Genomic DNA, 13,042 nt, shown 5'->3' on the forward strand with positions numbered 1-13,042 from the left:
GGCAGACAAATCTTCAAGACTCTCATCTCCAGTAAAGCAGCTAAATGCCAAACAGAGGTGTAGCTCAAGTACAAGAGCACCAGAGAGAGCCAAGCAAGAGCATGAGACCCAGATTTCAAACCCCAATCACATGACCAAAAACTGTTTGTAGAATTAAATTACATGAATAAAACAATAAAACATTTTATATTTTATTTATTGTTACTGATATTATAAGGTGATTTACAGAGAGGTTACCTTTTCATAAGTCAGGTAACAAAGACATCTGCTTTGGAACGATGCCACCCCTTCCTTCCCTCTCTCCCCTGGCTACCCCATCACTACTCAAAAGTGGTCGGTTTCCTTGTCAACATGGTGTTCAGTGAGTGCCAGTGGTCCTTTTGTTCAACTTTGTCCCCCGTTCCTCCAATCTGTGCCTCTCCTTACCCTCCCTAAGAAACATCAGCCAACAAATGGACAAAAAGATAAGAACAATCAACCCTTGTTTCCATTACTGGAGTCCCTTGGATGAAAATGATTTGACGTGATCAGACGCACAGAGGCCTTGCACCTTGGTGATCCTCCCTGGATTTTCAAAGCTGTTTAGAAGTGGAAGAGGAGGCAAGTTCCTGGAGATGATCCCATTTGCAATGCACCGAGAGCTGGGGCTGCTCACAGGATCCAGCGACGGGAACTGGCGGTAAGGACGGCTAAGGTCCAGGGCACGGAGGCCACTCTCCGCCCTCTCAGCACCATGATGCTCCAATGAGAGGCATAACGACATGCCATGAGATGTTTTTAGGCTTTTTGTTTGGCCCTCGGACTTGGCAGCTTTATGGAAGGACGACTATGCCCCGAAGCAGCTTCGCCCTTCTCATAAAAGCAGATGGATGTGAAGGGTAGAGGGGTGTGGGCGTTGGGGAAACGGGGTGGCCCGGGTCGGAGTCGCTGACTCTAGACCGCCTGGCCCAAGTCCCGGGCATCTGGGGCTCTGGTTCCCGGCTCCAGCAAGGGTAGGTGACAGGTGGGAAGTACGGGCTCAGCCAGGAGAGGGGCCGGAACTCTAGTCCACGGGAGGTGAGCTCCATGGTCTCGCATCTGCCTTTTTCCCTGGGACCTCAGGGAATCGCCCACGGGAGCCGGAGCCCACAGGCCCATGGAAGGCCCAAGGGAGCAGCTCTCGGTCTACTGGACCAAATGGGGGACTGTTCTGTGATCCCCCATCCCGTTCACGCCACCACAGCCAAGACCACCCCGACTTCAGCCACAGCTGTTGTCACAGGCACGATGGGGGAGGGGGGGCGGGGAGGGCTCCATACCCACACCTTGACTCTTGGAAGGTCTCCAAGGGCCCCAGGATAGGGGGCCTTCAAGGGGCCGCGTCCTCCACGCGTCTACTCAGTGGCCGCCTCACAGGCGTCTATCCAATCACTGTACACATCCACGGGGTCCGACAGATGAGTGATGGGTGTCTGAAAGTCCTCGAGGCACACGGCACAAGAGATGACTCCCGTTTTGCGGGCACGGTCCATTTTCACATCGCAAGACTTCTCGTGGTTACAGAAGGGACAGGTGAACTCGGTCTCCAGGGTGCCCGTCATCTTCTTCTTGGGAGGCGGCTTGCGTTTGGACTTTCTGCGTCCCATAGCTGCAGTTAGGTAGAATCCCGACTCGCTCAGGCTGTGGCTCTGGCTCCTGCCCAGGTGGTGCTCACCCAGTCGACTGGCTTCTGAAGCCTGGAGGAGAGGGAAATAAATACTCAGGGTCGGGCCCCGCCCACGGCCCGCCCCGACCACACACCGGGAAACCCCACCCACTTCCAAGGCCACTCAGCACGTGCCTACTCTAATTCCGAACCTCGCCTGTGGTGCCCTTCTGGGCATGCATGACTTCAGGCCGCCTCTAAGAGTTGCTCTTCCCTCTCTCTCTTTCCTTCCCTCTCTCTCTCTGTCTCTCTCTCTGTCTCTGTCTCTCTCTCTCTCTGTCTCTATCTCTCTCTCTCTCTTTAGTTTTAGCCAGCCTGAGGCTTGAACTCAGGGCCTGGGCACTGTCCCTGAGCTTCTTTTCCCCCAAGGCTAGCGCCTTTTCTGTGTATGCGGTGCTGAGGAATCCATCCCAGGGCTTCCTGTATGCAAAGCAAGCACTCTACCACTAGGACATTTTCCCAGCCCTGTTTTTATTTTATTTTATTTTTTCATTCATTGTTTCTTCTTCTTCTTCTTCTTCTTCTTCTTCTTCTTCTTCTTCTTCTTCTTCTTCTTTGTCTTCTTCTTCTTCTTCCTCTTCGTGTTCTTTTTCATCTTCTTCCTCTGTTTTTCAGTCCTGGATCTCGGGCCTGAGCGCTGTCCCTGGCTTCTTTTTTGCTCAAGGCCAGCACTCTGCCTCTTGAGCCACAGCCCCACTTCTGGCCATTTTCTATCTATGTGGTGCTGAGGAATGGAACCCAGGGCTTCCTGTATACGAGGCTAGCACTCTTGCCACTAGGCCATCTTCCCAGCCCCCTGTTTTTATTTTTTGAGAGGAGATTTAGAAGGGAAATTAAGGATATGACATGAAAAACAAGAACAACAATGAGGGAGATGTGCCTGAAGAGCCTGTTCCAAAGGAATTCTGGAGCTTCCGAGAAAAGATATGGATTTGGTGTGGTTTGGTTTGGTTTTTTGGTTGTTGGTCTTGAGCTCGGGGCCTGGGTACTGTACCGGAGCTTCTTTTGCTCGAATCTAGTACTCTACTACTTGAGCCACAGCCCTAATTCCAGCTTTGCTTGAGGGGCTTGTTGGAGACAAGAGTCTCATGGACTTTCCTGCCTGGGCTGGCTTTTCAAACCACAAACCTCAGATCTCAGCTCCCTGAGCAGCCAGGATTACAAGTGTGAGCCACCAGGGCCCGGCTGGGTGTTTTGCTCATTGGTTGGTTGGTTGGTTGGTTCTGGTTCTGGTTTTTTGTTACTGGAACGGGGGATTGAATTTAGGCCTTTACCTGCTAGGCAGGTACTGTCCTACTTGCGCCACACCCCCAGCCCCTTCTGCTTTAGTTATTGCTCACAGAAGTTCTCCATTTTGTTATCATTTTGTTTTTTGCTAGGCTTATTTAAGGAGATAGCTGATAAAGGAGAACGCCACACAGTATTCAGGCAGGAGAGAAAGTTTATGACGGAACTGCTGGCCTGTGGAAGAGGTGATGCATGGCCAGAGAGAAGGGGTGACCCCCAGCAGGTCCTGCCTTACCATGAGCAGGGGAAGTAGGGTGTGGCCGTGTGGATAAGGATGAGGCCTCCGGGAAGGGGGAAGTAACTGCCCCCAGGTCTGCTGGTTACCCAGGTAACGGGGTGGAGACTTAACCAGGTGGGGGGTGGGGAGGGGGCATCTGCATGGAGCCCTCTCAGGGCAGACCTTACAGTTCTTGTCCATGACTAGCCTAGAACCTTGATCCTCCTATGTACACCACTCATTAGACGGGATCAAAGGTGGGTGGGAACCACCGTGTCTGGCATATTCATGGAGATGGGGGTTTCCCCAACCTTTTAACACGGCTGGCTGGCCTTGAACTGCCGTCTTCCTGATCTCTGCCTGTTGGACATCTGAAATAGATGCGTGAGAGTCGCCTACCAGACCCAGTTAGAATCTTGAGGGCATTAAGCCAGGAGGTTGGCTCACATCTGTAATCCCAGCTTCTCAGGAGGCCGAGGTCTAAGAATCTTCTTTATAAACTGGCCTAGGCAGACAAATCTTCAAGACTCTCATCTCCAGTAAAGCAGCTAAATGCGAAACAGAGGTGTAGCTCAAGTACCAGAGCACCAGAGAGAGCCAAGCAAGAGCATGAGACCCAGATTTCAAACCCCAATCACATGACCAAAAACTGTTTGTAGAACAAATTAACATGAATAAAACAATAAAACATTTTTATTATGTTATTTATTGTTACTGATATTATAAGGAGATATACAGAGAGGTTACCTTTTCATAAGTCAGGTAACAAAGACATCTCCTTTTGGACGAGGCCACCCCTTCCTTCCCTCTCTCCCAGGTCTCCCCCTATCCCTACTCAAAAGTGTTAGCTTTCCTTGTCAACATGGTGTTCAGTGAGTGCCAGTGCTGCGTTTGTTCACCTTTGCCCTCTCTTCCTCCAATTTCTGTGACTCTCCTTACCCTCCCAAAGACACATCAGCCAACAAACGGACAAAAACACAAGAAAAATCAAGCCTTGTTTCCATTACTGGAGTCCCTTGGTTGAAAAAGATTTGACGTGATAAGACGCACAGAGGCCTTGCACCTTGGTGATCCTCCCTGGATTTTCAAAGCTGTTTAGGAGAGGAAGAGGAGGCAAGTTCCTGGAGATGATCCCATTTGCAATGCTCCGAGAGCTGGGGCTGCTCACAGGATCCAGAGACTGGAGCTGGAGGTAAGGGCAGTTAAGGTCCAGCGCAGAGAGGCCACTCTCCGCCCTCTCAGCACCATGATGCTCCAATAAGAGGCATAAGGACACGCCATGAGATTTGTTTTTTGCTTTTTGTTTGGCCCACATGCTTGGTAGATTTTAGGAAGGACGACTATGCCCCCAAGCAGCTTTAAACTTCTCCACAAAAGCAGATGGAGGTGAAAGGTGGAGGGGTGGGGCGTTGGGGAAACGGGGTGGCCTGGGTCGGAGTCGCTGACTCCAGACCCGCCTGGCCCAGGTCCCGGGGTTCTGAGGCTCTGGTTCCCGGCTCCAGCAAGGGTAGGTGACGGGTTTGAAGTCCGGGCTCAGCCAGGAGAGGGGCCGGAAGTCCAGTCCACGTGAGGTGAGCTCCATGGTCCTGCATCTGCCCTTTGCCCTGGGACCTCAGGAAATCGCCCAGGGGAGCCGGAGCCCACAGGCCCATGGAAGGCCCAAGGGAGCAGCTCTTGGTCTACTGGACCAAATGGGGGACTGCTCTGTGATCCCCCATCACGTTCACGCCACCACAGCCAAGACCACCCCGACTTCAGCCACAGCTGTTGTCACAGGCACGATGGGGCAGGGGGGGCGGGGAGGGCTCCATACCCACACCTTGACTCTTGGAAGGTCTCCAAGGGCCCCGGTATAGGGGGCCTTCAAGGGGCCGCGTCCTCCACGCGTCTACTCAGTGGCCGCCTCACAGGCGTCTATCCAATCACTGTACACATCCACGGGGTCCGACAGATGAGTGATGGGTGTCTGAAAGTCCTCGAGGCACACGGCACAAGAGATGACTCCCGTTTTGCGGGCACGGTCCATTTTCACATCGCAAGACTTCTCGTGGTTACAGAAGGGACAGGTGAACTCGGTCTCCAGGGTGCCCGTCATCTTCTTCTTGGGAGGCGGCTTGCGTTTGGACTTTCTGCGTCCCATAGCTGCAGTTAGGTAGAATCCCGACTCGCTCAGGCTGTGGCTCTGGCTCCTGCCCAGGTGGTGCTCACCCAGTCGACTGGCTTCTGAAGCCTGGAGGAGAGGGAAATAAATACTCGGGGTCGGGCCCCGCCCACGGCCCGCCCTGACCACACGCCGGGAAACCCCACCCACTTCCAAGGCCACTCAGCACGTGCCTACTCTAATTCCGAACCTCGCCTGTGGTGCCCTTCTGGGCATGCATGACTTCAGGCCGCCTCTAAGAGTTGCTCTTCCCTCTCTCTCTTTCCTTCCCTCTCTCTCTCTGTCTCTCTCTCTGTCTCTGTCTCTCTCTCTGTCTCTCTCTCTCTCTCTCTCTCTCTTTAGTTTTAGCCAGCCTGAGGCTTGAACTCAGGGCCTGGGCACTGTCCCTGAGCTTCTTTTCCCCCAAGGCTAGCGCCTTTTCTGTGTATGCGGTGCTGAGGAATCCATCCCAGGGCTTCCTGTATGCAAAGCAAGCACTCTATCACTAGGACATTTTCCCAGCCCTGTTTTAATTTTATTTTATTTATTCATTCATTGTTTCTTCTTCTTTTCTTCTTTTCTTCTTCTTCTTCTTCTTCTTCTTCTTCTTCTTCTTCTTCTTCTTCTTCTTCTTCTCTTCTTGTTCTTTTTCATCTTCTTCCTCTATTTTTCAGTCCTGGATCTCGGGCCTGAGCACTGTCCTTGGCTTCTTTTTTGCTCAAGGCCAGCACTCTGCCTCTTGAGCAACAGCCCCACTTCTGGCCATTTTCTATCTATGTGTTGCTGAGGAATGGAACCCAGGGCTTCGTGTATACGAGGCAAGCACTCTTGCCACTAGGCCATCTTCCCAGTCCCCTGTTTTTATTTTTTGAGAGGAGATTTAGAAGGGAAATTAAGGATATGACATGAAAAACAAGAACAACAATGAGGGAGATGTGCCTGAAGAGCCTGTTCCAAAGAATTCTGGAGCTTCAGAGAAAAGATGTGGATTTGGTGTGGTTTGGTTTGGCTTTTTGGTTGTTGGTCTTGAGCTCGGGGCCTGGGTAGTGTACCGGAGCTTCTTTTGCTCGAATCTAGTGCTCTACTACTTGAGCCACAGCCCTACATCCAGCTTTGCTTGAGGGGCTTGTTGGAGACAAGAGTCTCATGGACTTTCCTGCCTGGGCTGGCTTTTCAAACCACAAACCTCAGATCTCAGCTCCCTGAGCAGCCAGGATTACAAGTGTGAGCCACCAGGGCCCGGCTGGGTGTTTTGTTCGTTGGTTGGTTGGTTGGTTGGTTGGTTCTGGTTCGGGTTTTTTGTTACTGGAACGGAGGATTGAATTTAGGCCTTTACCTGCTAGGCAGGTACTGTCCTACTTGCGCCACTGAAAGAGGCTATACGAGCCCCCTTGTGTAGGAAGTTACCCAAGCCCCTCTCCCTCTGGGACACGAGGACAAACTCCCCATCCTGCCATCTATTGTCATCTGGACTTTGCAGTTATCTGAACTATGCAGCCTGCAAGCAGTCACCCAACCCCACCTTGAGGGGAACAAACAAAAGGCGCCAGCCCGTCCAAAAGGTCACTTGCACATTCCAAGAATCCTCGCACACATACAACTTGGCACGTATCCCTTACCAGCCCAAATTAGGATTCCTTAAAATGATTGGTAAATGTATGTGACTCAGTGTAAAATGATTGGCTGCCTGCGTGCAGACCACGATGTGTTACTTTAAATCTATTGGTTACAAATGCGCGGGCTTTACCCTAACGGATAGTAGAGTCCTATATAAGGTCACCCTCAGAAAAGCTCGGGGCTCTCAGTTGTTGACTGGTTTACGGTCATGCTGTGAGCCCGAGCTTGCTCGAATAAACCATTTGCTTTTGCATGAGAACGCCTCTTGGTGTCCTCCATTCCGTGGATGCGCTGGTCGACCCTTTCACCACACCCCCAGCCCCTTTTGCTTTAGTTATTGCTCACAGAAGTTCTCCATTTTGTTATCATTTTGTTTTTTGCTAGGCTTATTTAAGGAGATAGCTGATAAAGGAGAACGCCACACAGTATTCAGGCAGGAGAGAAAGTTTATGACGGAACTGCTGGCCTGTGGACCAGGTGATGCATGGCCAGAGAGAAGGGGTGACCCCCAGCGGGTCCTGCCTTACCACGAGCAGGGGAAGTAGGGTGTGGCCGGGTGGATAAGGATGAGGCCTCCGGGAAGGGGGAAGTAACTGCCCCCAGGTCTGCTGGTTACCCGGGTAACAGGGTGGAGACTTAACCAGGTAGGGGGTGGGGAGGGGGCATCTGCATGGAGCCCTCTCAGGGCAGACCTTACAGATCTTGTCCATGACTAGCCTAGAACCTTGATCCTCCTATGTACACCACTCATTAGACGGGATCAAAGGTGGGTGGGAACCACCGTGTCTGGCATATTCATGGAGATGGGGGTTTCCCCAACCTTTTAACACGGCTGGCTGGCCTTGAACTGCCGTCTTCCTGATCTCTGCCTGTTGGACATCTGAAATAGACGCGTGGGAGTTGCCTACCAGGTACAGTTAGAATTTTGAGGGCATTAAGCCAGGAGCCAGACTCACGTTTGTAATCCCAGCTTCTCAGGAGGCCGAGAGTCTAAGAATCTTCTTTATAAACTGGCCTAGGCATACAAATCTTCAAGACTCTCATATCCAGTAAAGCAGCTAAATGCCAAACAGAGGTGTAGCTCAAGTACAAGAGCACCAGGGAGAGCCAAGCAAAAGCATGAGACCCAGATTTCAAACCCCAATCACATGACCAAAAACTGTTTGTAGAACTAATTTATATGATTAAAACAATAAAACATTTTTATTACTTTATTTATTGTTACTGATATTATAAGGTGATTTACAGAGAGGTTACCCTTTCATAAGTCAGGTAACAAAGACATCTGCTTTTTGACAATGCCACCCCTTCCTTCCCTCTCTCCCCTGGCTACCCCATCCCTACTCAAAAGTGGTCGGTTTCCTTGTCAACATGGTGTTCAGTGAGTGCCAGTGGTCCTTTTGTTCAACTTTGTCCCCCGTTACTCCAATCTGTGCCTCTCCTTACCCTCCCTAAGACACATCAGCCAACAAATGGACAAAAAGATAAGAACAATCAACCCTTGTTTCCATTACTGGAGTCCCTTGGATGAAAATGATTTGACGTGATCAGACGCACAGAGGCCTTGCACCTTGGTGATCCTCCCTGGATTTTCAAAGCTGTTTAGGAGTGGAAGAGGAGGCAAGTTCCTGGAGATGATCCCATTTGCAATGCTCCGAGAGCTGGGGCTGCTCACAGGATCCAGCAACGGGAGCTGGCGGTAAGGACGGCTAAGGTCCAGGGCACGGAGGCCACTCTCCGCCCTCTCAGCACCATGATGCTCCAATGAGAGGCATAACGACATGCCATGAGATGTTTTTAGGCTTTTTGTTTGGCCCTCGGACTTGGCAGCTTTATGGAAGGACGACTATGCCCCGAAGCAGCTTCGCCCTTCTCATAAAAGCAGATGGATGTGAAGGGTAGAGGGGTGTGGGCGTTGGGGAAACGGGGTGGCCCGGGTCGGAGTCGCTGACTCTAGACCGCCTGGCCCAAGTCCCGGGCATCTGGGGCTCTGGTTCCCGGCTCCAGCAAGGGTAGGTGACAGGTGGGAAGTACGGGCTCAGCCAGGAGAGGGGCCGGAACTCTAGTCCACGGGAGGTGAGCTCCATGGTCTCGCATCTGCCTTTTTCCCTGGGACCTCAGGGAATCGCCCACGGGAGCCGGAGCCCACAGGCCCATGGAAGGCCCAAGGGAGCAGCTCTCGGTCTACTGGACCAAATGGGGGACTGTTCTGTGATCCCCCATCCCGTTCACGCCACCACAGCCAAGACCACCCCGACTTCAGCCACAGCTGTTGTCACAGGCACGATGGGGCAGGGGGGGCGGGGAGGGCTCCATACCCACACCTTGACTCTTGGAAGGTCTCCAAGGGTCCCGGGATAGGGGGCCTTCAAGGGGCCGCGTCCTCCACGCGTCTACTCAGTGGCCGCCTCACAGGCGTCTATCCAATCACTGTACACATCCACGGGGTCCGACAGATGAGTGATGGGTGTCTGAAAGTCCTCGAGGCACACGGCACAAGAGATGACTCCCGTTTTGCGGGCACGGTCCATTTTCACATCGCAAGACTTCTCGTGGTTACAGAAGGGACAGGTGAACTCGGTCTCCAGGGTGCCCGTCATCTTCTTCTTGGGAGGCGGCTTGCGTTTGGACTTTCTGCGTCCCATAGCTGCAGTTAGGTAGAATCCCGACTCGCTCAGGCTGTGGCTCTGGCTCCTGCCCAGGTGGTGCTCACCCAGTCGACTGGCTTCTGAAGCCTGGAGGAGAGGGAAATAAATACTCGGGGTCGGGCCCCGCCCACGGCCCGCCGCGACCACACGCCGGGAAACCCCACCCACCTCCAAGGCCACTCAGCACGTGCCTACTCTAATTCCGAACCTCGCCTGTGGTGCCCTTCTGGGCATGCATGACTTCAGGCCGCCTCTAAGAGTTGCTCTTCCCTCTCTCTCTTTCCTTCCCTCTCTCTCTCTGTCTCTCTCTCTGTCTCTGTCTCTCTCTGTCTCTCTCTCTCTCTCTCTTTAGTTTTAGCCAGCCTGAGGCTTGAACTCAGTGCCTGGGCACTGTTCCTGAGCTTCTTTTCCCCCAAGGCTAGCGCCTTTTCTGTGTATGCGGTGCTGAGGAATCCATCGCAGGGCTTCCTGTATGCAAAGCAAGCACTCTACCACTAGGACATTTTCCCAGCCCTGTTTTAATTTTATTTTATTTATTCATTCATTGTTTCTTCTTCTTTTCTTCTTCTTCTTCTTCTTCTTCTTCTTCTTCTTCTTCTTCTTCTTCTTCTTCTTCTTCTTCTCTTCTTGTTCTTTTTCATCTTCTTCCTCTATTTTTCAGTCCTGGATCTCGGGCCTGAGCACTGTCCCTGGCTTCTTTTTTGCTCAAGGCCAGCACTCTGCCTCTTGAGCAACAGCCCCACTTCTGGCCATTTTCTATCTATGTGGTGCTGAGGAATGGAACCCAGGGCTTCGTGTATACGAGGCAAGCACTCTTGCCACTAGGCCATCTTCCCAGTCCCCTGTTTTTATTTTTTGAGAGGAGATTTAGAAGGGAAATTAAGGATATGACATGAAAACAAGAACAACAATGAGGGAGATGTGCCTGAAGAGCCTGTTCAAAAGGAATTCTGGAGCTTCAGAGAAAAGATGTGGATTTGGTGTGGTTTGGTTTGGTTTTTTGGTTGTGGGGCTTGAGCTCCGGGCCTGGGTATTGTACCGGAGCTTCTTTTGCTCGAATCTAGTGCTCTACCACTAGAGTCTCAGCTGTACATACAGCTTTGCTTGAGGGGCTTGTTGGAGACAAGAGTCTCATGGACTTTCCTGCCTGGGCTGGCTTTTCAAACCACAAACCTCAGATCTCAGCTCCCTGAGCAGCCAGGATTACAAGTGTGAGCCACAGGGGTCCGGCTGGATGTTTTGTTGATTGGTTGGTTGGTTGGTTGGTTGGTTTTGGTTTTGGCTTTTTCTTACTGGTACTGGGGATTGAATTTCGGACTTTACCTGCTAGGCAGGTACTGTCCTACTTGCGCCACAACCCCAGCCCCTTTTGCTTTAGTTATTGCTCACAGAAATTCTCCATTTTCTTATCATTTTGGTTTTTGCTAGGCTTATTAAAGGAGGTAGCTGATAAAGGAGAACGCCACGCGGTATTCAGGCAGGAGAGAAAGTTTATGACAGAACTGCTGGCCTGTGGACCAGATGATGCATGGCCAGAGAGAAGGGGTGACCCGCCCACCTGGCCCAGCCTTACCAAGAGCAGGAGAAGTAGGGTGTGGCCGGGTGGATAAGAATGAGGCCTCAGGGAAGGGGGAAGTAACTGCCCCCAGGTCTGCTGGTTACACAGGTAACAGGGTGGAGACTTAACCAGGTGGGGGGTGGGGGGGGGCATCTGCATGGAGCCCTCTCAGGGCAGACCATACAGTTCTTGTCCATGACTAGCCTAGAACTTTGATCCTCCTATGTACACCACTCATTAGACGGGATCAAAGGTGAGAACCACCGTGTCTGGCATATTCATGGAGGTGGGGCTTTCCCCATCTTTTAACACGGCTGGCTGGCCTTGAACTGCCGTCTTCCTGATCTCTGCCTGTTGGACATCTGAAATAGACGCGTGAGAGTCGCCTACCAGGCACAGTTAGAATGTTGAGGGTATTAAGCCAGGAGGCAGGCTCACATCTGTAATCCCAGCTTCTCAGGAGGCCGAGGTCTAAGAATCTTCTTTATAAACTGGCCTAGGCATACAAATCTTCAAGACTCTCATATCCAGTAAAGCAGCTAAATGCCAAACACAGGTGTAGCTCAAGTACCAGAGCATCAGAGAGAGCCAAGCAATAGCATGAGGCCCAGATTTCAAACCCCAATCACATGACCAAAAACTGTTTGTAGAAATAATTTATATGATTAAAACAATAAAACATTTTTATTACTTTATTTATTGTTACTGATATTATAAGGTGATTTACAAAGAGGTTACCCTTTCATAAGTCAGGTAACAAAGACATATCCTTTTGGACAAGGCCACCCCTTCCTTCCCTCTCTCCTCTGGCTCCCCCTATCCCTACTCAAAAGTGGTAGGTTTCCTTGTGAACATGGTGTTCAGTGAGTGCCAGTGCTGCGTTTGTTCACCTTTGTCCCCCGTTCCTCCAATTTCTGTGCCACTCCTTACCCTCCCAAAGACACATCAGCCAACAAACGGACAAAAACACAAGAAAAATCAAGCCTTGTTTCCATTACTGGAGTCCCTTGGTTGAAAAAGATTTGACGTGATAAGACGCACAGAGGCCTTGCACCTTGGTGATCCTCCCTGGATTTTCAAAGCTGTTTAGGAGAGGAAGAGGAGGCAAGTTCCTGGAGATGATCCCATTTGCAATGCTCCGAGAGCTGGGTCGGGGTGGAGGGGGGGCTCACAGGATCCAGAGACTGGACCTAGAGGTAAGGGCGGATAAGGTCCAGCGCAGAGAGGCCACTCTCCCCACTCTCAGCATCATAATGCTCCAATAAGAGGCATAAGGACACGCCATGAGATTTGATTTTTGCTTTTTGTTTGGTACACATGCTTGGTAGCTTTTAGGAAGGACGACTATGCCCCCAAGCAGCTTCAACCTTCTCCACAAAAACAGATCGAGGTGAAGGGTGGAGGGGTGGGGCGTTGGGGAAACGGGGTGGCCTGGGTCGGAGTCGCTGACTCCAGACCTGCCTGGCCCAGGTCCCAGAAATCTGAGGCTCTGGTTCCCGGCTCCAGCAAGGGTAGGTGACAGGTGGGAAGTCCGGTCTTAGCCAGGAGAGGGGCCGATGTCCAGTCCACGTGAGGTGTGCTCCATGGTCTCGCACCTGCCCTTTGCCCTGGGACCTTAGGTAATCGCCCAGGGGAGCCAGAGCCCACAAGCCCATGGAAGGCCCAAGGGAGCAGCTCTCGGTCTACTGGACCAAATGGGGGACTGTTCTGTGATCCCCCATCCCGTTCACGCCACCACAGCCAAGACCACCCCGACTTCAGCCACAGCTGTTGTCACAGGCACGATGGGGCAGGGGGGTCGGGGAGGGCTCCATACCCACACCCTGACTCTTGGAAGGTCTCCAAGGGCCCCGGGATAGGGGGACTTCAAGGGGCTGCGTCCTCCACGCGT

General features: G+C 51.9%; 3 protein-coding genes across 3 annotated transcripts; all 3 read right to left on the reverse strand.

The window, feature by feature from the left end:
* Positions 1 to 1,373: 1,373 nt before the first annotated feature.
* LOC125345734 (transcription elongation factor 1 homolog) lies at positions 1,374 to 1,654 on the reverse strand. The gene has a single exon (XM_048337776.1). It carries the CDS (start codon positions 1,623 to 1,625, stop codon positions 1,374 to 1,376), a length of 252 nt encoding a protein of 83 aa, XP_048193733.1. The 5' UTR covers positions 1,626 to 1,654.
* Positions 1,655 to 5,076: 3,422 nt separating this feature from the next.
* On the reverse strand, positions 5,077 to 5,352 carry LOC125345736 (transcription elongation factor 1 homolog). Its single transcript, XM_048337778.1, has one exon. The coding sequence runs from the start codon at positions 5,326 to 5,328 to the stop codon at positions 5,077 to 5,079; it is 252 nt and encodes an 83-aa protein (XP_048193735.1). The 5' UTR covers positions 5,329 to 5,352.
* A 3,986-nt stretch (positions 5,353 to 9,338) lies between these two features.
* LOC125345735 (transcription elongation factor 1 homolog) lies at positions 9,339 to 9,614 on the reverse strand. The gene has a single exon (XM_048337777.1). The coding sequence runs from the start codon at positions 9,588 to 9,590 to the stop codon at positions 9,339 to 9,341; it is 252 nt and encodes an 83-aa protein (XP_048193734.1). The 5' UTR covers positions 9,591 to 9,614.
* Between the last annotated feature and the right edge of the window lie 3,428 nt (positions 9,615 to 13,042).

The sequence above is a fragment of the Perognathus longimembris genome, chromosome 2 (assembly GCF_023159225.1).
Source record: "Perognathus longimembris pacificus isolate PPM17 chromosome 2, ASM2315922v1, whole genome shotgun sequence".
Classification (NCBI taxonomy): domain Eukaryota; kingdom Metazoa; phylum Chordata; class Mammalia; order Rodentia; family Heteromyidae; genus Perognathus; species Perognathus longimembris.